This window comes from Heteronotia binoei, chromosome 4 (genome assembly GCF_032191835.1).
Source record: "Heteronotia binoei isolate CCM8104 ecotype False Entrance Well chromosome 4, APGP_CSIRO_Hbin_v1, whole genome shotgun sequence".
NCBI lineage: Eukaryota > Metazoa > Chordata > Lepidosauria > Squamata > Gekkonidae > Heteronotia > Heteronotia binoei.
The window spans coordinates 69,078,010-69,103,900 of record NC_083226.1 but is presented as its reverse complement, the minus strand read 5'-3'; the positions used below and the strand labels follow the sequence as shown (position 1 = coordinate 69,103,900).

Sequence of the window (25,891 nt, the reverse complement as noted above, 5' to 3'; positions counted from 1 at the left end):
TATGGTCCAAAAAATACGGTAAGTAATAATTATCCCATGCCAATTTGCTAAGATACAGGACCAGATTTTTGCATTCTAACAGCTCGGAAATTTCCTAGCAACAGCCTTTGTCTGCGGAGTCTTGTCAAGTTTAACAGTAGCATGAATATGTCCAGTTTAGCGACTGGACATTTTTTTCCCAGCCTGTATATGATTCCACAGAGGTACAGGATGACAAAAGAGAAAGAAGGCCAGCTTAAGCAGACTATAGCCCTTTGAAATATTTATTTTAGATATTCAGAAATAGTCACATAGTTGGTCAGCAACTAAGACATGGCTGAAAGTGTAAACACTCAACTTTGATAAGATATCTAGTTAAATCAATGAAGCTAGGCAGATTTCACATTCTTGAGTCACATAACAAAACTTTTACTTTGGCTTTTCCAGCAATGATTCATTTAATTTACACTTGGTATAGCAAAGTATAATGTTAAGAGGAAAACTGCAATGACTGTAACCAGTGAAGGTGGTTACCTAATGGAGCAAGCAAGATTTTGTATAAATAAATACATACAATTACAGTTTGGCATGCCATTTATACTTTAGCTTTTACAACAAAGCTACAGTTTGGATAGTTCAAGGACCATCAGCCATATCAGGAGGACCAATTGCACTAACAACATGTTCCCCCCTCCCCACAGCAGTTTGGAAAGAATATTCTGGCAACAGATACTTTTACATGCATCAAAACATCCAGGGTCTTCAGATCTGAATTAGGCAATACTTCTACATATATTTGCTTTGCTTTTCCCTTTCACAAAGCAGCTCATTCAGATAGCCATTACTGTATAGTCTAACATATTCATATTTATAAAACCTGTTTTTGTAAATCTCCCCCCCCCCCCAATTAGGTCCAGTAATTAAGATTTTTTTGCAGGTCTGCATGAAAAAAATGTTAAGAATTCTTCAGCATTTGAACTGAAATCAAGTGTTAATAAATATCTCTATGGTATTTTCTATTCAAGATGATGCACTTGTCATGGTCTTGAAATTTAGGTTTAATTGGCTTACAATAGTATATAAATCCAAAGGAAACTAATGAGTAAAATACTATTTTAGAACATGCTGCCTAACATGATTTTTGTTATGCTGTTGATTATGAAAAAGTAAGGACCATGCCATTCAAAGCATTACTGCAAGGCACATCTCTACCCAGGTCATAAATAAACACAAAATAAGTACACATCTTTGTATGTGTACGTCCACTATCATGAGGCACCAGAACCCTTTGCTATTTTTTTATCATATAAAAAGTGAATGCTAAAAATGATACTACAGTACCACAAATTGTTTATTTATATAAAAAACTAAATAACCTCATGATATATAGTAGAAAATAAAAAGATTTCTTTTAAGTTAAGTGGTCAAGCAAAGTCATTCAAAATGTAAGAGCAGTGCTGGTTAAATCAGTCATTCCCTGAAGAATTTAACTGAATTTCAGTAAATATTTGCAATGGCAGCAAGATAAAAGACCCAATGAAAATGGACAGAACTAAAGTGTAAATTTTAGAAATAGAAATTATTACCACATAAATTATTACCACAAGATTGCTTTATAGATCATGGCAGAATAAACAGGAAAAATCATTTTCATATTCTAGTTTTAAATAACTGAGTCATTTTTTATATAAATAAAAATTGAATAAGCCAACATTTGGCAGAGGTTTTCAGCTGTAGAACTGTTTGCATTACACAGACCAAGGCAGCCTTTTTCACTCTGCCTATATGGAGTCAATGTCATTTTTGAGAATTCAACTAAGTTCCGTAACTTTTGTATTTAAAACAGCATCAGCTTCCAAGCAGAGGATAAATAGTTTGAATTCTGCAATCCATTTTATGTGATTCCTAGGATCATTGATTGTGACTCTCTCTTACTTCTTCCAACTTAGACAGGATCCACTGTGGAAATTCAGGAGGAAAATATTTTTATTTATATATCTACATATATATCTTGATCCAAATATTTAACACAGAAACTTTGCCCAACAGATCATATGTTGACAGCATTTTGCAGACTTTAGCAACTCAAGGACATTTCTCATAGATCCCCAAACCCTTCCTTCTGTTGTGTTCATCATGTACAATACAGCTCATTCTCAGTGTACACTCATCAAACTTCATTTCACACGGGAAACCTTTGTCTTCATGTGTCCTCAGAGTAATGCAATGAGACCCATAAGGAAAATATTTGCATTGACTGTACATTGCCTCCAGGGTTTTATGTCTCTGAGGGTAGCTGATTGTGTAGCACAACAACTCAAAATGCCTTGACCCAGGTTCTAATTAATCTCACCCTTTATTTGGAAGAGACTTAGAAATGAAGAATACAGGAAGCTTCCTTATTGCTCAATAACGTCTAGCTAAAGGCCCGCTGAACAGGGGTGGGAAGAGCCCTGAAACTTTTCAGAGCTGCTCACACACACAAAAAAGACCAGTGACACACTGTAAAGTGCAATAGACTGTTATTGTCTAAGGGCACAGCTGGCACTCAGGTGCCTATGTTGAAATCCTTTGTTCTGGAAAACGGAAATTAAAAACAATGCAATTTTATACCAAAAGTAACTATAATTACTGCATTAGGACTGTACCTACTTGATGGTATTTATACCAAGTAGGGTTCTTAGTCCTGAACTATTGGTTCCCAGTAACCAATCAGCACATTTTCTGGCTAATGTTCTGAGTTGACCTGGAAGCTAAGTAACTGCAGACTAAGGCAGCTCTATCAGGTCTCACCCTTCAAAAGAGACATTTTATTTATATATCAGTGTGCAAACAGGATTCATGATGCAGGATTGTGATTATGCATTACTTTCAAGCAAACATATTCCAATCATTTTACATTTATCAGCATATGAATATCTGTGGTCTGTGCTACGCACCTTCGCATCTTCTGACGTTCTAAAATTAATTATTTTTCCAAATTCTTTGGCATGGAATACAGATTTAACTCGCTCCTACAAAACAAGTTGTTCATTAAAACAGAAAATTAGCTTTTCAAAGTAAACATCAGTCTTGTGCTTTTACTTTCCTAACATAAGAGTTCATACCTATAATGATTCAAATTTTCTTAATTTTTGTCATTATTACTATTTTAGTTCATTCTTCCTTTCCATCAATTCCATATTACATGAACTGAAAATAATTTATTTAAAACATTTATTTTTTACTGAAACTGTTCAAAGCCCCCCAACAGAAACGGAAAACTATAAATAATTTTTAAAGACAAAATTACTAAAATGAGCCGGTAACAATAAAGCAGTAGAGCAATTAAAAAGCAATCATTAGTAGCAAATTGCAGCAGAGAGCACACTCCTCCACTTGCACCTGCAGGTCAGTTATAGTTCTGTCAGAGCTGTTCTCTCAAGAGCCGTTTCTATCAGCTACCACCTACCTCACAGGGTGTCTGTTGTGGGGAGCACAAGGAGATTGTAAACCGCTCTGAAACTCCGAGTGAAGGATGGGATATAAATCCAGTCTCCTCCTCCCTGACTCCTTTGTTGGAAAAGTTTATTCTGTGGCTGGCCTGTGCAGGTGGAGTCCCAATGTGGGGCTAAACTGTATATGGATGATGAAAGGGCTGAATACCTTCTCCCAGAATACCTGTATTATTTTGTCCAGATCAAGCCTGCTTATTAGCCCTTTACTGTCTAGACGCCTGTTCAGTCCTCTTCCATCACTCTGTATCCCAAACAGATATTCCAGAAATATACTATGGTTGATAGTATTAAAAAAAACTAAGAAAGCCAAGCAAATCAACCAAGTATCTCCCTATTCCTCTCCAACCACAAGTTGTCTACCAGGAAAACAAAACCAAGGTTGAAATGGTGTCAACACATTCCAGAAAGGGTTTCTCTAGGAATGGCCGCACAATAGTTTCTTTCAAGCTGCTTGGAACCAGCCCCTCTCTCAAAAGGGCATCCACCACACTCTTGATCTAACTGATAATCTTCCTAAGTCTTCCTAACACTGACTTCCACTGGTGGGTGAAGGCTTTTATTTAACCTGACATTTCCTCAATTATCCCTCCTCCCTTCCAATGTCTCTCTGTTTTTATATGCGTGTATTTCTGTTCTGCTTTTAGAATAAAGTAAGAGTCCATTCCTCTCTCTCTTTCTCTTTTTAATAATATAATGGAATACTGCTTGTAACATAATGTAATATATAGGTATAGATTTTCTCAGACCCAACACCTCTTAAAAACTTTTGGTATAGTATTTAGAACAACATGTAGAAATTGTTTCCTTCACGCATGAGGGGAAGCAGATGGGTATCATAAAGTTAACTTCCCCACAATTAGAAAAGATTCTCTTACACACTTATCTCCTATTTTGACATATTTATTGCTTTAACTGTTGTTTCCCCTTAATTGGATCCATATAGCTGTTGACCCTGTGCACTTGGCTTATTGTCCCTGCTTTGTCTCAAAATGTCTACATTATGTCTACATGTTATATGCTACATAGTATATCTGCATGTTATATGCTAATTTTTTTTCTCAACCTTCTCTATTAAGTTTGAATACTTTTCTCCCATTTCATTGTATCTGAAGAAGTGTGTGTGTACACATAAAAGCTTATATATTGAATAAAACTTTGTTGTTCTTAAAGGTGCTACTGGACTCTAACTTTATTCTGTTGCTTTAGACCACCACAGCTACCTACCTGGATCTGAGTTAGACAGGTTGCTTACCTGTAACTGTAGATCTTCGAGTGGTCATCTGTGCATTCACACTCATGGGATAGAGCGCCTGCGCCAATCCCCGAATCGGTACCTAAAATGCCCGGGATTTTTTCGCACTCAGCACCAACGGGTATGTTCAGGCGTCCCAGTGCGCATGCTCACTGGCGCCAGCGTGAGGATCCCGCCAGTTCCTTTCTGACCGCTGGAAGCCCCTACTGGAGGGAGACCATCAGCAGTGGGGAAGGAGGGCAGGTAGTGTGAATGCACAGATGACCACTCGAAGATCTACAGTTACAGGTAAGCAACCTGTCTATCTTCTTCGTGGTCTCTGTGCTTCACACTCATGGGAGATTAGCAAGCAAGACATACCTGGAGGCGGGAAGACAGTCAACCAGAAGAGACAGCTTGCAGCACCGCAGCTCCCAGACGAGTACTCTGTTGAGCATGCACATCAGCGTGTAGTGCTTCATAAAGGCATGCGGAGAGGAACAGGTAGCAGCCTTGCAAACATCCATCAGGAAAAAGCCTTTCAGGAACGCCACCGACGTCGCCATCACTCCTGTAGAGTGTTCACGAATAGGCCCAGGTAACGGCTTCTTAGCCAACAAATAACACAGTTTAATAGTCTCAGCGAGCCATTTCGAAAGCTGCTGAGACGACATCCTGGAACCTAACTTAGGAGCAGCATAAGAAACAAAAAGCTGCTGGTCCTTCCGAACACTCTTGGAGTGACTTAAATAAAACAATAAAGCACACTTCACATCTAGAGCATGCAACCTACATTCCTCATCCGAGGAAGGTGTAGGATGAAAAGTGGGCAACCAAACTTCTAAGTTGAGGTGGAACTGAGAGACCACCTTGGGGATAAAAGAAATATCAGGAGCTAACGACACTCCACCTTCCTGAAAAACTAGATATGGGTAGTCACAACGCATAGCTGTGAGCTCCCCTGCACGGTGTGCTGATGTGATAGCTACCAAAAAAGCAGTCTTCCAAGATAGAAGCTGTAACGAACATGTGGCCATCGGCTCAAAAGGACATCGAGTCAGCCTGTCCAACACTAAAGTCAAATCCCACAACTGTGGGGGTGATCTCAATGGAGGATGAAGCCTAAGCAAACCCTTCAAATACCTCTTAGAATGAGGGTGTGCAAAAACAGAGTGCCCCTCAACTGGCTCATGGAATGCAGAAATTGCTGCCAAATAAACCTTGATGGAAGAAAAAACAAGGCCTCATCCACCAGAGATAGCAAAAACTCAAAAATTACCGACAATCCCACCCTTTGGGGTGAAACTGAGGGATCAACTAAGAACTGCAGAAACCTCCGCCACTTCCTAACATAGGAAGCGCGGGTAGAAAGTTTCCTGCTGTTCAAGAAAACATGTTGGACTCTGCTAGAGAACCCACAGAGTCGATGAACCACGCTGTCAGCTTCAGGTGGGGCACGTTGTGATAGAGTACATGACCGTCCTTAGCTGACAGAAGGTCCAGTTCTGCCGGAAACTGGTAGAAGACCCCCCTCGCCAGTTGGATCAGGACTGGGAACCAGTTCTGGCAAGGCCACAGGGGAGTCACCAGGATACAGCATGTTCTCTCTCTTGTGATCTTGTTGACCACCCTCGTCAGTAGTGGCAGAGGTGGGAACAGATAAAGAAACTGACCTTCCCACGGGAACAGCAGACCGTCTCGCAACGACTCTGGATCTGAGCCCCCTGGAGCAAAACAGAGGACACTTCCAGTTTTCGGCTGTGGCAAAGACATCCACCTGAGGATACCCCCAGAGCTGAAACATGGGTTGAAGGAAGCGCCACTGTAACTCCCACTCGTGTGGGGAAGCCGCATCCCTGCTGAGGAAGTCTGCTTGTAAGTTGAGGACCCCTGGGAGATGCGCTGCCTTCACAAAGATGTCGTGCTCCAGGCACTCTGACCACAGATCCAGCACCAGCGCACAAAGCCTTCGAGAGACTGTCCCTCCCTGTCTGTTGATGTAACACAGGGCAGTGGTATTGTCTGTTAGCAGAGCAACAATCTTCCCCGCCACCATGGGGCGGAAAGATCGAAGAGCAAAGTGAACTGCCAGTAGTTCCAAGTAATTTATGTGGCAGTGAGTCAATTTCAAAGGCCAAGGACCCCCCACATACAGATCATCCATGCGGGCCCCCCAACCCCATAAAGACGCATCTGTTGTGATAGTCACAGTTGGAGCAAGTAGATGGAAGGGAGCTCCCTGACAAATGTTGTCCTTTGACTTCCACCACTGCAGTGTTTGAAGTGTCACAGGTGGAATTACAAACCTCTTTCGAGGTGAGTCCCATAACGGGCGAAACTGACGAAGAAACCAAAGTTGTAGGCCTCTCATTCTCAGCTTCGCAAAGAGCAGCACACTTGTAGTCGCCGCCATCAGCCCCAGCATCCACTGCAGCTGCTTCACCGTGCCCCACTTTCGACTGCAGAAGTTTGACAAGATTGATAATGTCCATCACTCTCTGCTGAGGCAGAAACACGCGATGAAGTTTCGTTTCCAGCAAAGCCCCTATGAACTGAACTGTCCTTGATGGAGTAAGGTGTGATTTCTCCAAATTGACCTGCAGACCCAAGGTGTCGAGAAGACAAAGAGTGATGGCAATGTGGGATGACAGACTCTCTTTCGACTCCGCCACAAGGAGCCAGTCGTCAATGGAAAGACGACTATCCCTTGAAGCCGGATATGGGCAGCCACAACGCTCATCATCTTCGTGAACACCCGAGGTGCAGTTGACAGACCGAACGGAAGAGCCTTGAACTGGAAGTGCTGAGAACCTACTGCAAACCGAAGGAAACGTCTGAACGCAGGATGGATGCTGACGTGGAAGTATGCATCCTAGAGGTCCAGCGTTGCCATCCAATCGTTTGTAGAGTGGACATTCTGAACTTCTGGTACAAAATAAATTTGTTCAGATTCCGAAGATCCATGATTGGCCTTAGATCCCCATCCCGCTTGGGAACCAGGAAGTAACGAAAGTAGAAGCCTCCCGTCCTGGCCTCCATAGGGATCCTCTCTATGGCTTGTTTCTGTAAGAGGTTGGGTCAAGTTTGCAGATTCAATGATGAGTCGGTGTGGATACAAAGACTATTTTATTGATACTGATACTTGTGGCCTAAGCCAGGTCTTGAAAAGACTAAAGAACATACAGTAGATACATTGCATTTAAGGTACACTTCAAAGGGATTCCTACGGGAAGGGTGGACTGTGCAGAAGACATTCACACATAGATGTTACAAATACATTCTCAGGTTGATTAAAGGCCCATTTGGCCTTGATACTCCCAGGCTCCTTTCTCTCCCCCAAGCCTGAGCTGAGAAGGTACAGATAAGACTTTTCACACATTACCATTTCAAAGCAGGAACAGTTCTCTGATGGGAGGGGGAATAGGAGAGGATGAGCTAGCAGCATTTGGTTATACTTTGGTTCTACCCAGCATGCTCTCTACTTGAGTCAGAGTTACAGACAGACTAGACAGGTTGCTCACCTCCACCAGCAGAGGTGGGGAAGGGGTGGTGGTAATTACCACAGGTTGGTTCGGAATCTGAACAAAATCTATTTTGTAGCCTTCCACTACGATGGAAAGTGCCCACCTGTCCGTAGTGATGGACTCCCAGGCTGACAGGAATGGGCGGAGGTGAATAGATGAAGTGGAAGAGGGGACGGTGATGCGTGCTGCCAGAAAGTCAAAGTCCCTGCTTTTGAGGGCGAGTGCCCTTGGACTTGCCGGTGGTCTGTGCTGAAGCATAATGGTTTCTCTTGTTCCCCCTGTATGGGGACCTACTCTCAGGTTGAGGAGAGCAAGGTCTCCACTGCTGTTCTGGGGAGAACTTTTGGTACGGCTTCTTTGCCCAAGGCTTGTGCCACTGTTTCTGTCTCGCAGCTCTGGAAGATGCCGGTACGCCCAGGTTCCTGGAAGTTTTTATACTTTTGTCCATTTCCTGGAGCGCATTGTCGGTGGTAGAGCTGAACAGGCCTTCGCCCTCGAAGGGCAGATCTTCAACAAAGGCCCTGGTATCCTGCTGGAGAGCCGTGAATCTGAGCCAGGAGTGGAGGTGGAAGCAGACGGCAGAAGTGAGGGTCCTTGCTGAGACGTCAACCATGTGCTTTGCTGCAGCCAGTTATTGTTTGGCTACAGCAAAGCCTTCCTTCTGCAACTTCTTTGCAGCTGACCTCTTCTCCTCACTCAAGGAAGACAGGAGGGGGGTTAGTTCTTCCCACACTGAGTATTGGTATCTAGCCATGCACGCGGCATAGTTAGATACCTTTACTCCCAGCACCCCAGAAGAGTAGAACTTCCTCCCGATGTTATCCAGCTTCTTTCCCTCCTTGTCTGGTGGAGAGGAGTGCGTCTTGCGAGCCTTCGACGAGGAGGAAACGACCACCGAATTTGGCTTTGGGTGTGTAAAGAGGAACTCAGCCCCGGACTCTTGGACACGGTACATATGGTCCAACCTTCTCGATGACACGGGTGTAGAAGCAGGCTTCGCCCAGGGCTCCTTCACCGCCTGTAGGATGACGTTCGTCACCGGCAGGGCAACCGCTGTAGATGTATCCCGCTGCATGATGTCAAACACGTTATCGTCTACAACGGGTTGCAGCTGTGTCACTGGAAGCAAGAGGAAGAGTGCCATCCTGTTCACCAGGTCCCCGTATGACTTCAGATCCTCCGATGGTGAGATGAGAAGATCCTCAGCTGTATGAGACACTGGGGAAGGTTCCAAAGCCCATTCCAGATCATCGGTACCGACCTCGGAGTCCGATGATGAAGACTCTCTGTGTAGAGAGCGTTCTGAGAGCACCGGAGTAGACTCTCTGATGGGAGACCGGATCCACACCGATGACTGAGGTTGGACTTCCTCCACCACCACGCTGCATCTTTCAGGCGGGACAGAGATCGATGCCAAAGGACGTCGTCTAGAATGTTGAGACAGCCTGGACATGTGGGATGCCTCGGACTGCTGGTCCCAGTCTGAGAACTCATGAAGAGGGTACCATTGGTATGGTGGGTAGGGATAAGCGTAAGGAGGCCATTTGCACTGCTCCCATGGTGAAAAAGGTGGTAAGCGACGAGCGACTGTAGTCGGTTCCAGCTCTCTCTGGCCTCTCGCCTCTCGCCTGATCCATCGGTGCTGAAGGCTCCATCGGCGCTGACACCTCCACCTCCGAGACTGAGTCGCTCTCACTGCAACGCCTGGACCCTGAAGAGTGGGAGCTCTGAGTCAGGTCGATCTTTTGCTCCGATGCCGATAGGCGCAGCTGCGAAGCACTGCCTCTCGACAACGAAGGGCTACGATGCGGGGACGCCAAGATCTTTCTCGGTGGAGCTGTCAATGTCGAAAAGTCATATGAAGGCGAAGGGGTGCGGGATGGTCTCTTCTTCCGCTTCTCCTTCGATTTCACCTTCTTTGGCGCGGATGATCGGGTCCCCGAGTCATCCTGACGCCTCTTAGCTGGGGTGTCCACTGACCCTTCAGAAAGCAATTTGGTGGAACGCCTGCACTCAACCAGCGAAATCTCAGCCGATGTGACCATCGGGGCCGCGGCCTCACCCATCGGTACCGATGGACCCGATGCCATCTTTTGAGGACATAGTGCCGACTCAATCAAAGCTGCCAAAAGCCTCGCCGCTTGATTCTTACGAGTTTGCTTGGAGAAACTCAGACAGTGAGTGCAAGAATCGATGCAATGTCCCTTGCCCAGACAGAGGAGACAGAGGGAATGGCCGTTGGGGGGGGGCAATCTTCTTCCCACAGGAGAGGCGCCTCTTAAAAAAACCCCAATGTCTTTCCATAGATGCCCAGGAAAAAAACCCACCCCATGAAAGACTCTGAGGGGGAAAACACAGGGAAAAAACCGAGCACCGAAGGGCAAGTCCAACAACTCTTCTTTTTTTTTTAAACAACACTAACTATATCTAACAACTAACTAATTAACTACACTAAGAAAATAACAAACGGGCTATATACAATAGGCAAAAAAGCAATCCAAGATTACTTTATCGACTGGGGACACGAAAGGAAATCCTCTCAGCGCAGTGGTCAGAAAGGAACTGGCGGGATCCTCGCGCTGGCACCAGTGAGCATGTGCCCTGGGACACCTGCACATGCCCATTGGTGCCGAGCGCAAAAAAATCCCGGGCTTTTTAGGTACCAATTCAGGGATCGACGCAGACGCTCTATCCCATGAGTATGAAGCACAGAGACCACGAAGAAGATCTAATTTTAATATGATGTGTTTTTATACTACTATGATTTTAGTTGTTAGCCATCTTGGTGGCCATAGCGGGAATTACGTATAAATCTTCTAAATAGATAAAAATAAATAAATATTGTAAGTCAAGAAGATCCAAAGTCAAACAACCAGATGGTAGGTGGCACTTCTCAAAGTACCTGCTCTATTGTCTCAGGCTGCAATAATGGACAGCCATGGAACTGGAACAAAGTCATTATTTAGAATTAAACAAGAGCTGCAAGAAACTTGTGAAGAGGGTGAATCCCTTTCCCTCTTTGTTTTCTTCCTTCTTCCTCTAACAATCTTTCCTCTTTTTCTCCCCTTACTCTTATCTGTCAATCTACTCCTTCCTCTTTTGCCCACATTCCTTTTTTGTCAATCTACTCCCTTCTTTGATAACCTACCCCCATTTCCCCACTTTCTCACATTCCCTTTACTTACTTCCCTCTTCCTCTCAACTACCCCCACACGCTTGGCACTCCTCTACTCCCCTTGGCATTCACTCACTCCAACCTTGCTGTCTTCTCACCCTTGGCATTCACTCCCCACCCCCCTTGCTGTCTGGGTTGAGAAGGTGCTGGTTGTGGGAGGACCCGGCAATGGCGGCTCCTGGGGCATCATGCTGGTTGTGGGGAGGCAGGTGCTGAGAGCTGCACATGCACAGACAACACCAAAGGGTGCAGAAAAATCTCTTTCCACTCCATGTGCTCCTCATCTGCGGATTTAGTTATCTACACAGAGGGGACATGTTGGGAATTAGCTATATAGATAATTGCATCACATATAATTCAAGATCCAATCAGTGTTGAGGATTCACTAGATGGCTGCCATGTGGGAAAGAGAAAAACAGGATCTCACAACATTGTAAAGTGAGGTTAAAATATATCCAGCTGTTGCTAACAAGGGAACTCAAAGGATGGTGCAATTTCTCTTTATCTGTAGTCTACACAGAGTTGTACTCTCTTGGGATCTTTCCATTTTATAAGACTTCCATCCACATGCACACTGCTTGCCATAATGATAGCATTTTGCCAGAAGTACTAAAAACGATCTACAAAGTAACTTCAATTTGAACAGTTCAATTTGGAAGAAGAAGATGATGATGATATTGGATTTATATTCTGCCCTCCACTCCGAATCTCAGATTCTCAGAGCTGCTGCTCACAATCTCCTTTACCTTCATCCCCCACAACAGACAGTCTGTGAGGTAGATGGGGCTGAGAGAGCTCTCCCAGAAGCTGCCTTTTCAAGGACAACTCTTGCGAAAGCTATGGCTGACCCAAGGCCATTCCAGCAACTGTAAGCGGAGGAGTGGGGAATCAAACTCAGTTCTTCCAGATAAGACACCGCACACTTAACCACTACACCAAACTGGCTCTCTTTATACTCAAATCAATAATAAATTAAGCATTAAATACATGAGGGAGGTGTTTTCTATGTAGAGAAATGGAGATACATAAACCAAGTTTTCTTCCTAAAATAAGTGATATGGAAGGGACAACCTGAGTAATGCTCCATTATGGCAAAAAAGGTGACTGTAGAGCCTTGAGTATCTAAGTTCTTTCATCATCTCCCAGCTCATATCAGTGTTTCCAGATCTGGTACACAGAAGCATAATTAGAATACTTCTAGTATCCTAAAGTACTCCTAGCCTAAGGAGAGGGAAGTGTTTAGAAAAGCTTGCACAGAAGTTCTTTTCCTCACCACATCTTAACCATTCAAATGTTAAAAGAAGACTGAACAAGATACCTACAGAAAGCACGCTGACAACTCAGAGGAGACTCTCTTGAGGACACAAGGCAAAGTGAAGGCAGTGACAGCATGCAGTGGAGAGAGAGGAAGGAGCAAGAACAGGAAAAAAGGCTAATGTCTCATCTTTTAAGTAACTGTCATTTCACAGGCACCTGCCTTTTTATTTGTTTTAATAATTACAGTAATCTATCAAAGAATTTTAAATATTTTTCTCAAGTGAAATTAATTTAGCTTAGTAAGTCCAACAGTCTGTTTAATTATAGACATCACAAGCTACAAAATGAGTATTTTTGCTTTGTTTAAATTTATGAGTGTTCCCAGGAAGAAAAGCTTTGTCCATTACAATATTATTTAATGAGACTAGTAACCTTTTTCACTGAAAAGTCAAGCACCTGTCGTCATACCTTTGCTTCAATGCGTAACCTCCGCCCATCAACAATGAATGGCTCTTTGGTAAATTCATCATATGAATACTGCCATTCACATGTTAACTGTCCAAATGTGCCTTTTGTCACAAACAATATTCCACTAAACAATACAGGAAAAGAAATGTAGAAAGATTATAATTATAGAAAGAAATATAAACATAGCATAACTCTCAATTTTTAAAACAAGTTTTAAGTAGCCCCTAGTAAAACATTTATTAGCCATCTTGTGGAACTCAAGGCAGCTTACAATGCAAATAAAACAATGACTATTAAAAACACGTAAAATACCAAAATTTAAAATTTCAGGATTGCTAAATAATAATAAAAAAACTCAAATTAGTCAAATGCAGTCCTAAATAAAACTGACTTCAACCGCTACCTGGAGACTGAAAGGAGATCAAATGCACCTCCTTGGGGAGGTTGTTCCATAATCAATGGGCTGCCACCAAAAGGCCCTCTTTCATATGCCCATCAGATGAGCTTCTTTGATTGGTGGGACAGCCAGGAGGGCCTCTCCTTGTGATCTTAATTCCCAGGCAAGAACATAGTTCCCTCTGCTCAACCTATAGGCACTTTTGGAATTTTAAAGGCAGTCAGTGGGCAATACAATCAATGCATGGGGTATGGGTCCAATTACTACATATTGAGAGCTTTAATTAAATGCTAAGATGTCCCCCCCAAAAAACATCCTTCTGTGATGGAGGCAGATGTTTCAAAATGGGACTCCCTGTAGATACAGAGATCATGGATCCTGAACTTTTCTGAAAAATCTCATAATCCACTAAAGTGGAGAAAAGCCGGGAATGTCTCTTTACTTTGGAACCAGGAAATACATCAGTGAACACTATGGACACCATGTTGGGGATTACTGCCCTGGCTTCCATGTTCTTCATTCAGTTTTAAATGCTTGCCATAAATTAAATGCTTTCAATATTGCAATGATATCTACACACAGATGGCAATTTGCTAAAGATTTGCTAAATGGAATTTGTGAGGATTTTTTAAAAATCAGTCAACTGATTTTTCATTATCTTCATTTACTGGATATTGAAGTCAACATACAATGCGGAACAATTTGTAAGACAGGTTGTTCTTTAAGTGGCCATGTGTGCATTCACACTATGTGTGCAAGCCCAGAGCCAATGATTCAGAAATTTCTAGAGCTAGCTTTTCATGTTGTTTCAGACTGTGCACAAACAAAGGAGAAGAGTAATTCCTTGCTGCTCAGTTCCTTCTATCATGCCAAGGTTCTGCAGCAAGTTTAAGGCACAAGCTGTGGGGGATGTGAACAGGTTGTGTGAATGCATAGGTGACCGCCTGAAGAACAGCAATTACAGGCAAACAACCTGTCTTTACTTCTTCATGATCTCTGAGGGGAGACTATAATGGAGGTGCACTGCAACCACAGTCATGTACTTGGTGAAAACCTTCAGCATAGTGGAGAGGCTGAAGGGCAACACCATATTGGAAAAGGACATTTCCATGGCATCAAGACAAACTAGTAATCCCTCCCACATTCCTGCCACTCTTCTTGAAGGGCCTGAAGCATTGGGGAGTCATCTACTGGACTCTCAAGAAATGGACAGCACAGAAATCAGAGGTGTCTCAGTTGGTGCTGGCAGAGGAATCTGACCATTTAGTGGATGATCTTAATGACTGGTTCCAGTGGCTGCAGTATGATAGATGAAACTGCTCTCAAGAACATGCCTGCTAGTGGTGTCAGTGTTAAAACTGTGGTTGGTTGGCTGGGTTTAAGACAGCAGACTATGGCTGATAGCATTCCCCCCCCCCCCCCGGTGGGCTTTAACTGGTAATTGGGACCAATTCCATTTCTTTGCCATCCTTGATGAATCCTGGCCAGACAAGACTTTCCAAGTCTGCTGGGGAACCACCAGTCTCAGGATGCTGGGATACTGAAGAGCAGGCAGGTTTCTAAGTGGGAGAGGGATTAGCTATCTCCTCAGAAGTCAAGAGGGCCTTTTCCTAAAGCACCACTCACAGACAAGGAGCATGGTTATGATTAACTTGCTTTGTGATTTCTGACTCTAGCATGTGCTTTCACCCACAGATGACAGTGAGATGTCAGCTGAAGGAAGCTTACCTCCACTCTGATGACAGTGCTGTTTTACTAAATCTACCTACAAAAACTATAAAAACTAACATTTTAAAAGAGCACACTAGCCTTGAGGAAGAACTGTTTCCAGGGAGATGCCAATGATTCTTTCCATTATGAAGGAAAACTGAGCAGTAAGATGCAGCTCCTCCCCTGTGGGTGTGCACAGTCCAAAGCTGCAGCTCTGAAGGAAGATTTGCATGCCTCAGTTCTACCTCAAGAATTTTCCAAATCATTGGCCCCTAGGCACATGAGAAGCCCACCGATGTGAAGGATATAAAACAATACAAAATTACTTCTTTATAATCTCTATCTTGAAAAAACCTAGCTGCAACCAAAGAATAGTTAAGAAGAGCTTTAGTAAAGTTCTAATATTTAAGTTCTGCATCCCTTGGGAAAAATACTAAAATAACTGATTTATTCAAGAACACATTAGAACATCCTTAATTTTGAAGTTTCTAAACAAAACAGTACCAAGGCATGAAAACCTAGCTTGCACCATCAGCTTGTCATTCAGGGTTAGGCTGGGATTCAAGAACTGCTTTATGCATGCTCAGATGTATTCAGCAGAATCTTTCTATTATTTTATTAACTGCTTTTGACATTTCATTTCAAAAAGGCCTGCCATGTGGCAGGGAATTCTGTTGACTGCAAAACAGAAGTCCAGGGTTTCCTTTGTCTGCAGAACTAGTTATGCGAGTCTTTAGACTGTAGTATACTGTGCTTTCAAACTGCCATTTTTTTTGCTATGTTAGACTCCTTATCTCATTAAAAACATAAAACACACATACTCTTACAAAACTTGTATATGCTCTAATGAGTAAAAAAACCCCACCCTGTTGACAAAAGTTTTCCATTCACTTCAATAAATAAGGGCAAAATTCTTTCAGACAAAAAGTAGCCTTGATGACCAATGTTTAAGAAGATTTAGAATAGATCTTTGAGCCTCCATAGGGTTTAATTTGGTAACTCCAACAAGGATCTTTACACTCAAATATTACCAATACTTATTTATCCATGGAAATATATAGTTGGATTTAATTAAGATTTCTGTCTCTAATCATTTAATAAATTAATTTTAAAAATAAAGAAGGGCAGAAGCCTCTTGGTATGACATCTCAGTATGAGTACCGGATTTCAATGTTCACAAACTATAGTTAGATAAGTATAAACAAAGCATTGTTGGAAGGGTGTAAAATTATTATTAATAAAAAGTAAGACGAAACTAAAGGAAATGAAAGATAACAGGTTCCAAGAAAAATAGCTTGATTTCTGTAAACTGGTAGTCTTAATGTGGCCCTCTGAACAGTGCAATGCTACAGAAGCCATATGTGATGCTGCAGAGATGACCACTCAAAGACAGACTATGTATTCTAGGCCTCATGTATTCCGTTTCATATTTCCACACTAAAAATCTCAACTCCTCTTCCCACTTTAATTATAATCAAGCTTTGATGGATGAGTGTTGAAAAATTGAGAAAAAACAGCCAAACTGGCTACTGCTTTTTCACACTTGTAGGTTTGAATTCAGAGATTCTGTTCCCTCCAATGATGGAGTTCTCCTCTGGGGCAAGGATCTTTTTACCAGTGGAACACATCTAACTCTGGAGAAAAGCTCCGTAGTCAGTAGAACAGAAGCCTGATATACAACTGAAGATACACTTTCAAGGACACCAGCACTTCCTTGATTTAGCAGAGTGGTAAAGCTGCAGTACTGCAGTCTGAGCTCCCTACTCACAACCTGAGTTTGATCCCGATGGAAGCTGGGTTCAGGTAGCCAGCTTCAGGTTGAATCTGCCTTCCATCCTTCCGAGGTCAGTAAAATGAGTACCCAGCTTGCTGGGGGGAAAGTGTAGATGACTGGGGAAGGCAATGGCAAACCACCCCGTAAAAAGCCTGCTGTGAAAACCTGAAAGCAACGTCACCCCAGAGTTGGAAACGACTGGTGCATGCACAGAGGACTACCTTTTAGGAAATATGAAAATGAACTATCTGAGCATAACATGTTCTAAAAGCAAAGCCAAGTATGCAGTTTAAGCAGATGGAAGGGAAACCTTACCTTTTTGTTATCATCAGCAAATCTGTATTATTAATCATGGCATGTGTGAAGTATCTCAGTTTTGCAAATCTTCCATTTTCAATATTCTAAAAGGAAAAAGAAATGTGTATACAATGGCCTAGAGAAGACTAATTTAATAATGTAATCAATTTCAACTTATGAGAACTTTAAAACCCCCATATAGATTTTTAAAATAAAATTCTGTTTTACATACATACCACCAAATCCATCAGCAAGACACTCTTTGTATTTTCATTATGATGGCTGCCTTGAGATCTGTTATCTTTTTATTATGAAAACTTTCATGGTTTTAAGCAGTGATTCATTCTTACATATTAATTTAAATGTCAACAAAATAACATTTTAGAATTCTAGCAGAACCTAAGATGTAAGGATGGGCACAAGCTGTTAACATTCATGGCATGCCCAGTTCATGAGCTACTAACCTGCATGAGCTTTTAGGTGCAAAACAAACCAGTTCCATTTGTATGTTCATGATGCGGTACAACACCCCCCCCCCCCCCCCCCCCCGTTCTAGAGACACCAAACTTACAGGGAATCTCTGGCTGATGCTCCGCTACCTGCCCTCCAAGTTTGGTGAGGATTGAATGTACAGAGTTCAAGTTACAGCCCCTAAGTAGGTGCCATCAGGAAAGTGCTTTCTGGGGAAATTACAGGTGGAAGTCCTTGAGTCTATAGAATGGATCCTATGCAAGCTACAGATGTCATTCTCATAGGGGACCTTCCCCTAATGCTCCTCTAAATGCCCTCCAAAATATATGCAGATTGGACTTTTTTGGGGGGGGGGGACTAAGTTATGGCCTCCAAATAAGATACCCCCAGGAAATTACTTTTGGGGAACATAAGAGAAGCCATGTTGGATCAGGCCACTGGCCCATCCAGTCCAACACTCTGTGTCACACAGTGGCCAATACATGTGTGTGGGAAAATGTCAAGCACAGGTTCAAAAGCATATAGAATGGACCCGCTACAAGCTACATGCACCAAACGCACAGGGAACATTGCTCTGCTACCTGCTCCTCTACAATCTCTCCAAGTTGGGGAAAGACTACATTTCTGGGGTCTCAGTTATGGACTTAGAACTCTGAGCCATCCCACTTCTCTGCTCATGTTGAACAGAGGGACCTGGCTACTTGATGCCTTGGCTGAAGATTCAGATTTATATCCTCCCCCCTCCCGATTGTGAATACTTCTGTATGCCATGTGGTTGAAAGTGGGTGCAAAGGGTGCTTATTGGGGCGGGAGGGGGGAGATGTTCTCTACCCTCTGAGTATCACAGGTCTCCATTCCTGGGCACCAAAACCATCCTGCAAACTCACTGGAGCCCAGCCTTAGCAGGGCATCACAAGGGGCCTCAGAGCTTCCTACCCCTGATCTGTTTCTGGGGCTCTCCACATAGGCAAAAGAGTTGTTAGTGCTGCCCAGACACCATCAGTTGCTAATACTCTTTGGAGAGGATGACTGACAGCAGTGATTCAGGAGGAGGGGAAACATCTTCCTTTTGCACATCCCAACTCTCTATTGCTGCTCCCACCTTGAGTACACCCCTCCATGGCCCCTCCCAGCCTAGTGCCAGAAAGCAGTTGTGCCTCCAGCCCTCTACAATCCTGGGGCCCTGTTTCCAGCCTACACTTTGCAACATTTCTGCACCCTCCCCATTGATCCCCATGTGGCAGAATGCCAGGTGTCCAGAGCAATGCTCCCTCTAAGCTGTGGAGGTTTGTGAACAAAAATTCTACTTCATGAGCTACTGGCATTAAAGTTACTAGCTACTACAGAATTAGTTTGCTCAGGGGCAATTTTTTCTAAACTAAGCGTTTTCTAAAAACGTGTGAAGCAGAGGATAAAAACCTGAGCTAGCTCACACTAACTTAGCTTAGAGGGAACCCTGGTCCAGAAGGGCACAAACCTCCAACATTTGACCTCCTCCATAGGCACCTGCAAATGGTGCACCCAACTATGTTGCTGCCAGAGGAAAAAGTGGTGTTCAATGGGAAGCAGAAGCCCATTCCCTCTCAGCAGGGAAAAGTAGGAGTAGAAGGCCCCTCCAAGCAAAGCTCCCCACACTCTGGATGTCCATTCTCCAAAAGGTCATTTCCCAGGGGACGTCAACAGTGTCATTCAAAAGGACTATGTAGAGGGCTCAGGAAGCAGCCACTCACCTCATTGGCAAGATGACTGCTGTGGATGGCCAGCTCTTCTGGTCTCATGCTGGCTGCTGAAACACCTGGATCCCTGGTACTCCATTCCTTCATGGAGGACCATGAGCCAATGAGTGTTGCCTGCTATGAACCACTCCACAGTGGTAATGGGTCAGAGATCAACTCTCCAAAGTGCAAGGCAGAGCCATACACTTTATAGCAGATCTCTGAAGCAGCCAGCAGCATGGCTACCTCTTCCTCACCACCCACTGGTGACAACCAGACAACCTCTCTGTCTGAACTGATGGGGCGTGTCCCAGGCCCCAGGAGGGGACAGTCCAGCCACTGGACTACATGTGCAAGGAATGGATGTGGACCACATGATGCAAAACATCACCAACTTGATCAAAACATCACCAGCCTGAGTGAATGGTAACATAATTGTTTGTGGCTACATGGTCACAGATGCCAGCACCAACATGCCGGCAGCAGTGAAGGCTGTGCACCTCAAGAACATCGTCTGCCTGGCACACACATTGTCAAGGCCACCTGGCATGCCGCCCCCCTTGAGATGTTGTCCTTGCTCAAAACCTGCCAGCACCTGGCTGCTTACTTCTCACACAGCATCAAATCTGACTGTCTGCTGTGCAAAAGGCAGTGAATGAGAATAAGCCTGAACACTGGCTTATCTGAGACCCACCCAACTGCTGGAACTCCACCGACATGATTGTGGAGCAGAAGAGGGCACTCCACTTATGCCATGATTTGGTGGAGTAGAAGAGTACAGTGCAGAATGTCATTTCCTCCATGACCATTCTGCACAGGAAAGAGAAGCTCAGCATCAGCTCCAATGACTGGCTGACCCTTTCCGAAATGGTGCATGTCCTCAAGCCCTTCTAGGGCACTACTGTGCTGTGAGTCCATATGGCCAGCCTAGGGCAAGCCATCTTCCTGCTTTGAAGGCTGGACTGGGCACTGGCCTCCACACTATGTTGAAACTCTGGGGATGTCTGCTTTTCTATTCTAAAGAACCTGCCTTTGGAGACTTGGGGAAGAGTCGTGAGCATAGGGGAGATGCTTGCCTTGCTTCTAATGTCTGGTTGGCGAGGGTCTGCCCAGTTGAAGTTTCCCTGTGCATTTGGTGTCACCGGCTTATTCCTGAGGCATTTCATAGATTCCTGTAATTGCAACTGTATTTTTCAGATGTAGCACTGGGGAGACCTTTTTTGGATGCTCACAATCAGGAGGTGGGAAGGGTATCAATGTGGGTCCTCAGCTGAGGCACCCAGTAGCTAAGTCCCCCTGTTCAGTGTGAGCATAGAGAGGAGGTGGCTCTGTTGAGGAACTGATCTTGTCTGGTAGTCATTTTGTTTTTCAGAGTTTGGTCTTGTGTTGTAAGTGCTAATGACTTTCAAAATGACAAATAACAGCACCCATAGTTAAATATTTACTGGATGGTAACTAATGTATATAAGGCAATTTGTAACCGCAGTTGTTTGTATGATGCCACCTGAGAACTGTCAAGTAAATTGGGTTTGACAGCAACCTACCTAGATCTAATGACAGTTGGTCATCTAGTTGAAAGATCTAGATTAGATGAGGAATGGGATTGGGTACCCAATTAGCATATGACAGCTCAGCTGGCTACTATAACCGAAGCCCAGGTTTAGGAGAGGGGGGAGGGCAGGCACGTCTACAGAGATATGCATGAGTTGAAGCTATGCAGGACATCAGAATGAGAGCATGATGCCTGAGGATGCCTACTTCCGTGCTGCTACATTGCTTCTCCTGTTATTGTGAAGCCATGTGCTATTAGGAGTAAGTTATTGGTAAGCAGGATAGTTAACTTTCTTTGTTTTATAATTTCGTTCTTCTGTATACCCTCATTCCCCCACTTGTATGTTTTTATCTTTATTTGTTGTAAATAAATTTCCTTTATTATTTTAAATTGGAGTGAGTCACTGGATTGAATCCAGATGTGTAGTGCCTGTTCCATGCTACCAGAAAGAGAAATCTCTTGTTTTAATTAGCATTATTATTTTTCCAAATGTGCTTAGGCAAAACAAATACTGGTTCTAGGACTGGTATCCTGACAGGCTCAGAGCCCTGAGTTCACCTAACATCCAAACCCCACCAGGAGGAGAGGTGTTCACAATCAGGATTAAATGAATGTGCTCTGCTTTTAACAGGTTTCCTACTTCTTTGTCTAACTGCCAACAAAGGAGAGGGTGCAAAGCTGAGCACACATACAGATATCTATATACTTCTTATCCCATAGAGCAGAATGGGAACTCTGTTATTGGCAGCCGGCAGTGCCTGTTAAGATTTGGAAGGCCTCTGTTGGTACTTCCAAGGCTGGAGAATTCCACCCCCGCCCCCTGCAATTGCTTTGAAGTTTGGTAAACATCTGTCTGGAAATGTATCCATTCACAAACTGCTTGAAAATTTGTGGAAAGTTTGTACTGGTTGACCCGCTATGAACTTCAGTTCACAAACCATGAACCAGCCAAAATTCATCAAGAACTTTAGTTCATGAGCTGGTTCGTGCCCATTCCTACTAGGTATGATCCAGCATAATGAATCCAGTATCCAAGCAATGGGACCCCTCCCCGAAAACTAGGACACTGCTTGGATGCAGCTATTTATCCTATTGTACCAACATTCTTTCAGGTATTTGCATGGCACAGGTATTCTGGAGAGGGGAGCTTTACTGCAGGAGTAAGATGAAGCTGCCAGAAGCCTCTTGTGCTACATCTAAAGGACCAGTAGAGGGCAGCCATGTGTGCTAATAAACAAAGCCTTAGCATTAAATGAACACAGGTAATAATTTTAAAGGCAAGCTATGCAGACCTGCACCACATGGCTAGCCTTGAATTCTGGTATAACTGTAGAATAATAAGCTCTCTGTTTTTGCTCAAGCATCTAAAGTGGCCCCATATAATCAAGCTGACCATCTTGTTGTTAATGTAAGCAATTGGCTTCATTAGTGGTTATATTATTAAGATCAGATAACTGTCCAGCTTTATGCACAGAGCCTAGATCACACTGCTCACAGATGTTGTTGATCATACAGCACAAGACAAGGAAATTTGTTTACATTGATGTTTGTTCTAACATTGATCCTCTTCTTCAAAAAAGACTATCTTAGCTATTAGAATTTTGGAGCCAGTTTCTAGATGTGGCTCTCAGTGACTGGAAAACAGTTATTAGGGTATAGGTAAGCTTTCAAATACAGCAACATATTGCAATATTAAGGGGCTGACTGGAGCTTTTGGACATTTAAAACATGCAAGACAGACCAGTGGCTACACAGCTCCCTCAAGATATAGCAAACAATGTTCCCTCTAAGCTGGCAAAACCTTGTGAGCAAAAATTCTACTTTGTGAGCTACTGGCATTAAAGTTGTGAGCTACTGCACAAATTAGTGTGCTTTGGGGTCATCCTTCCTGAGCTAAGACAAAAATGTGTGAACTGGAGGCTAAAAATCTGTGAGCTAGCTCACACTAACTCAACACTGGTAGCAAATAAGATAAAACGTCTCTACCACAATTATTTAAATGTTAATTTGATGAAAATATATATCCCAAACACAAAAGCTACAACTATTTCTAGAACAAAATATCTACCACTACATACATAACCCCAAGGCAGTAAAAGGTAATTGTTTACCTTGTATAAAAATTCAACAGGAGCAATCTACTCACATCACATAAAAATTGGCAATTTTTAGACAAAGCTATTATGTTTTTAAAAATGGAAAGTTTAAATTTACATTTAAAATTAGGATAAATACACATTTTATGGAAGCAACATTTGAAAACACTGTAAAAGAACTAGGTAAAGTTTGTGAAAATACCACATTAAAAATAGATTATTGGTAAGATGAAAAATTGCATTTAGTTTGTAAAATCCTGATTTCCATTTAAACATGACAGATTCTAAAAGTCATTTAGAATCTAACCATCAGACATGATATCAAACATTTTACAGGAAAGGTAATCGTAATTTTTTTGCCCTGTGGAACTCTGTTATATAAATTCAAAATATTACAAATTATTTTTCATTGTTCCCAGCACTTCAAATACATACTCTAAGTAATCCTCAGTATAAATCTTTAAGGTCAGGGACTCTCATATTACATATGGAATGGCTATGGTAAGTTAGTATCTTGACAAGAGCCACAATGAGTTCATAGCTGTGGTGAGATTTATTAAATCAGAGGCTTCAAAGCCCTACATGGTGCCAATATTACTTTTAACAGCAAGTATTCCCAAGAGCACATTCATGTTACAGTGCTTTTAGTACTCAGGATGACTGGAAGCCATTAGTTTTTGTTGTATAGGGAAGCTGTATTGAAAAGGTTTTCAACTGTTTTCCTTTTAGAATTGTCTCACATGAAAGCTAGGAAATCTCTCTATTGGATTGGACCAAGGACAATAGATGACCCATCTCTTCTCACCAAGTGAATGGTTTATTGAGCACACAAAGAACGGTGTAACCTAATGTAATTGGGTACAGTTATAAGCAGTTCTACTTCACCATTTAGCCCTATTATATCTAGAAACATGTCTTTGCTTCTGATTAGATGCACTTTTCAGTCTCAGGGTTCATTTTAAATGCTCCTATATACATTATTATTCCAATGTTATTGTATTCCAACTATTTTTACTGAGTTTTCAGTGTTCAACTGCTACAACATTCCCTATGTCTATATTAATCCAGCATAGCCGTCTTTGCCCTGCTATGAATTTGGCAGTTTGTTTGCTGCCTTCTTCAAGCAAATGAGAGCATTAAGTTGGTCCTAGCAAAGATAGATGAGCATTTCCACATATATTTTTCCAAAGTGAAGAACCAGAAGAAAGCCAGGACAGCATCATTCTGATTGGGATTATCACTGGTGAATCTTTGTATTATCAGGAAACATCACTAACGCCACCATATTTTTATTTACCTCTGAGTGTGTAACATACAAGTTGGGGGACCTGTGAGGACTTGTAGGAGAAAATTTCATCTCCCATTCCCTCTCTTCTTTTTGCTTTTTGTCTTTGCCTCCTCCTGGCAGTGACTGCATTTCCTCCTTCCATCTCACCCACTTACCATTTTCTGTTCCTCTGTCTGGCTGCCCTCCTCCCTGGTCTTCAGCTTTCCCTTTTTAACCTTTCAACCGATTCCTTCCCTTGAGCTTTACTCCCCCCCCCCCCTTTTCATATTTGGTCTTCCTTTCCCCTCTGCCCTGCAATGACCCAAACTGAAGCTTGGAACGCTTAGCAACCCTGTCCCAACAGCAACCAGCATCTCATAATGTAGTCTTGCAGAGCCAAGAAGGCATGAAAATGTAGCACATGACAGGACTCCTTCAGAAGAATGCAGGTGGACCTTTGTACTTATGCCAGTTGGTTTGGTTTGAGCTACTATACTACCGGCATCAGTCCTTGCTCCTTATCACAACTATTCCCCAGCCTGGATTATAAAACCACTACAGAGTCTCCATCCATTCTATTCTGTAAATTTTGGAATTAATGAAATGTTTAGTTGTCATAGCAGTTCTAAGGGTTAATGAAATGTTTAATTATTTATTGAAATAAATATTTATTCTCTTGGGAATCATAGTGACTTGCAATTCCAAATTTAAGAACAAACGATAATAAAACCCCAACTGACCCTCTCCCCCCCTCAAATACTTGCAACTTACAGCCCACTAAAACCCCTAGCTTTGCAGTGCTGCCTAAACTATTGATGGTATGCTTTCATCTCCTCAGAGGCCCTGTTCCATAGGATGGGAGTTACCAAAGAAAAAACACAAGCTCTAGTCCATGATGGACAAGCTACCTTAAGTGGGGGAACAATGGATAGATAGGATATTGAAATCTGTAGCTGGTTTATGGGTACATACCAACTAAATACCAGATTATTTCCACAAAATATTTGATAGATATCCTAAAAATTAATGTGTTAACGGAATACTTATCCCACTGTAGTCTCCTACCCCCATGACCTTTGAAATCTTGAAGCTTTTACATGGGTCTATGCTGGCATCCACCTTGCTAAAGAAAATATCTGCTAACCAGTTAGCTATTCCTATAACTGAACATGGTCCTTCACCTCTTCAACATTGTCCTGCCACCCTATTGTCCAGGAGAAAGCAAGCTATCAGTGTAGACCTTCATGATGTCACACTTCCAAATTAACCTGTAACATTGGAAAAAATCTAACCTGGAGTGAGACTTGTTTTCTTAATTTACACAAAGGTTATTTGCCACTACCAGCCACAACTAATGGTTTAGCAGGCTGGAGCTTGCTGTTTTAGCACTATTAAAAGTTATCTGATTGTGCCTACCATAGTATTCAATCAGATAACCAGTTTCCCCACTTTCCAGAATAGATGTTATTCACTTCTTCTAT

At 42.8% G+C, this 25,891-nt stretch overlaps 1 protein-coding gene across 1 annotated transcript in view; it reads right to left on the bottom strand.

Annotated features, from left to right (window-relative positions):
- Positions 1 to 235: 235 nt before the first annotated feature.
- VPS13A (vacuolar protein sorting 13 homolog A) overlaps positions 236 to 25,891 on the bottom strand; it is a 313,415-nt gene continuing 287,759 nt past the window's right edge. Inside the window, exons 69-72 of the mRNA XM_060237484.1 lie at positions 17,328 to 17,413; positions 13,132 to 13,255; positions 2,919 to 2,993; positions 236 to 1,938 (exon numbers count right to left, since the gene is read on the bottom strand). Coding sequence (XP_060093467.1) covers positions 1,891 to 1,938; positions 2,919 to 2,993; positions 13,132 to 13,255; positions 17,328 to 17,413 — 333 coding nt within the window. The 3' untranslated portion in view covers positions 236 to 1,890. The remainder of the gene's footprint in view (positions 1,939 to 2,918; positions 2,994 to 13,131; positions 13,256 to 17,327; positions 17,414 to 25,891) is intronic.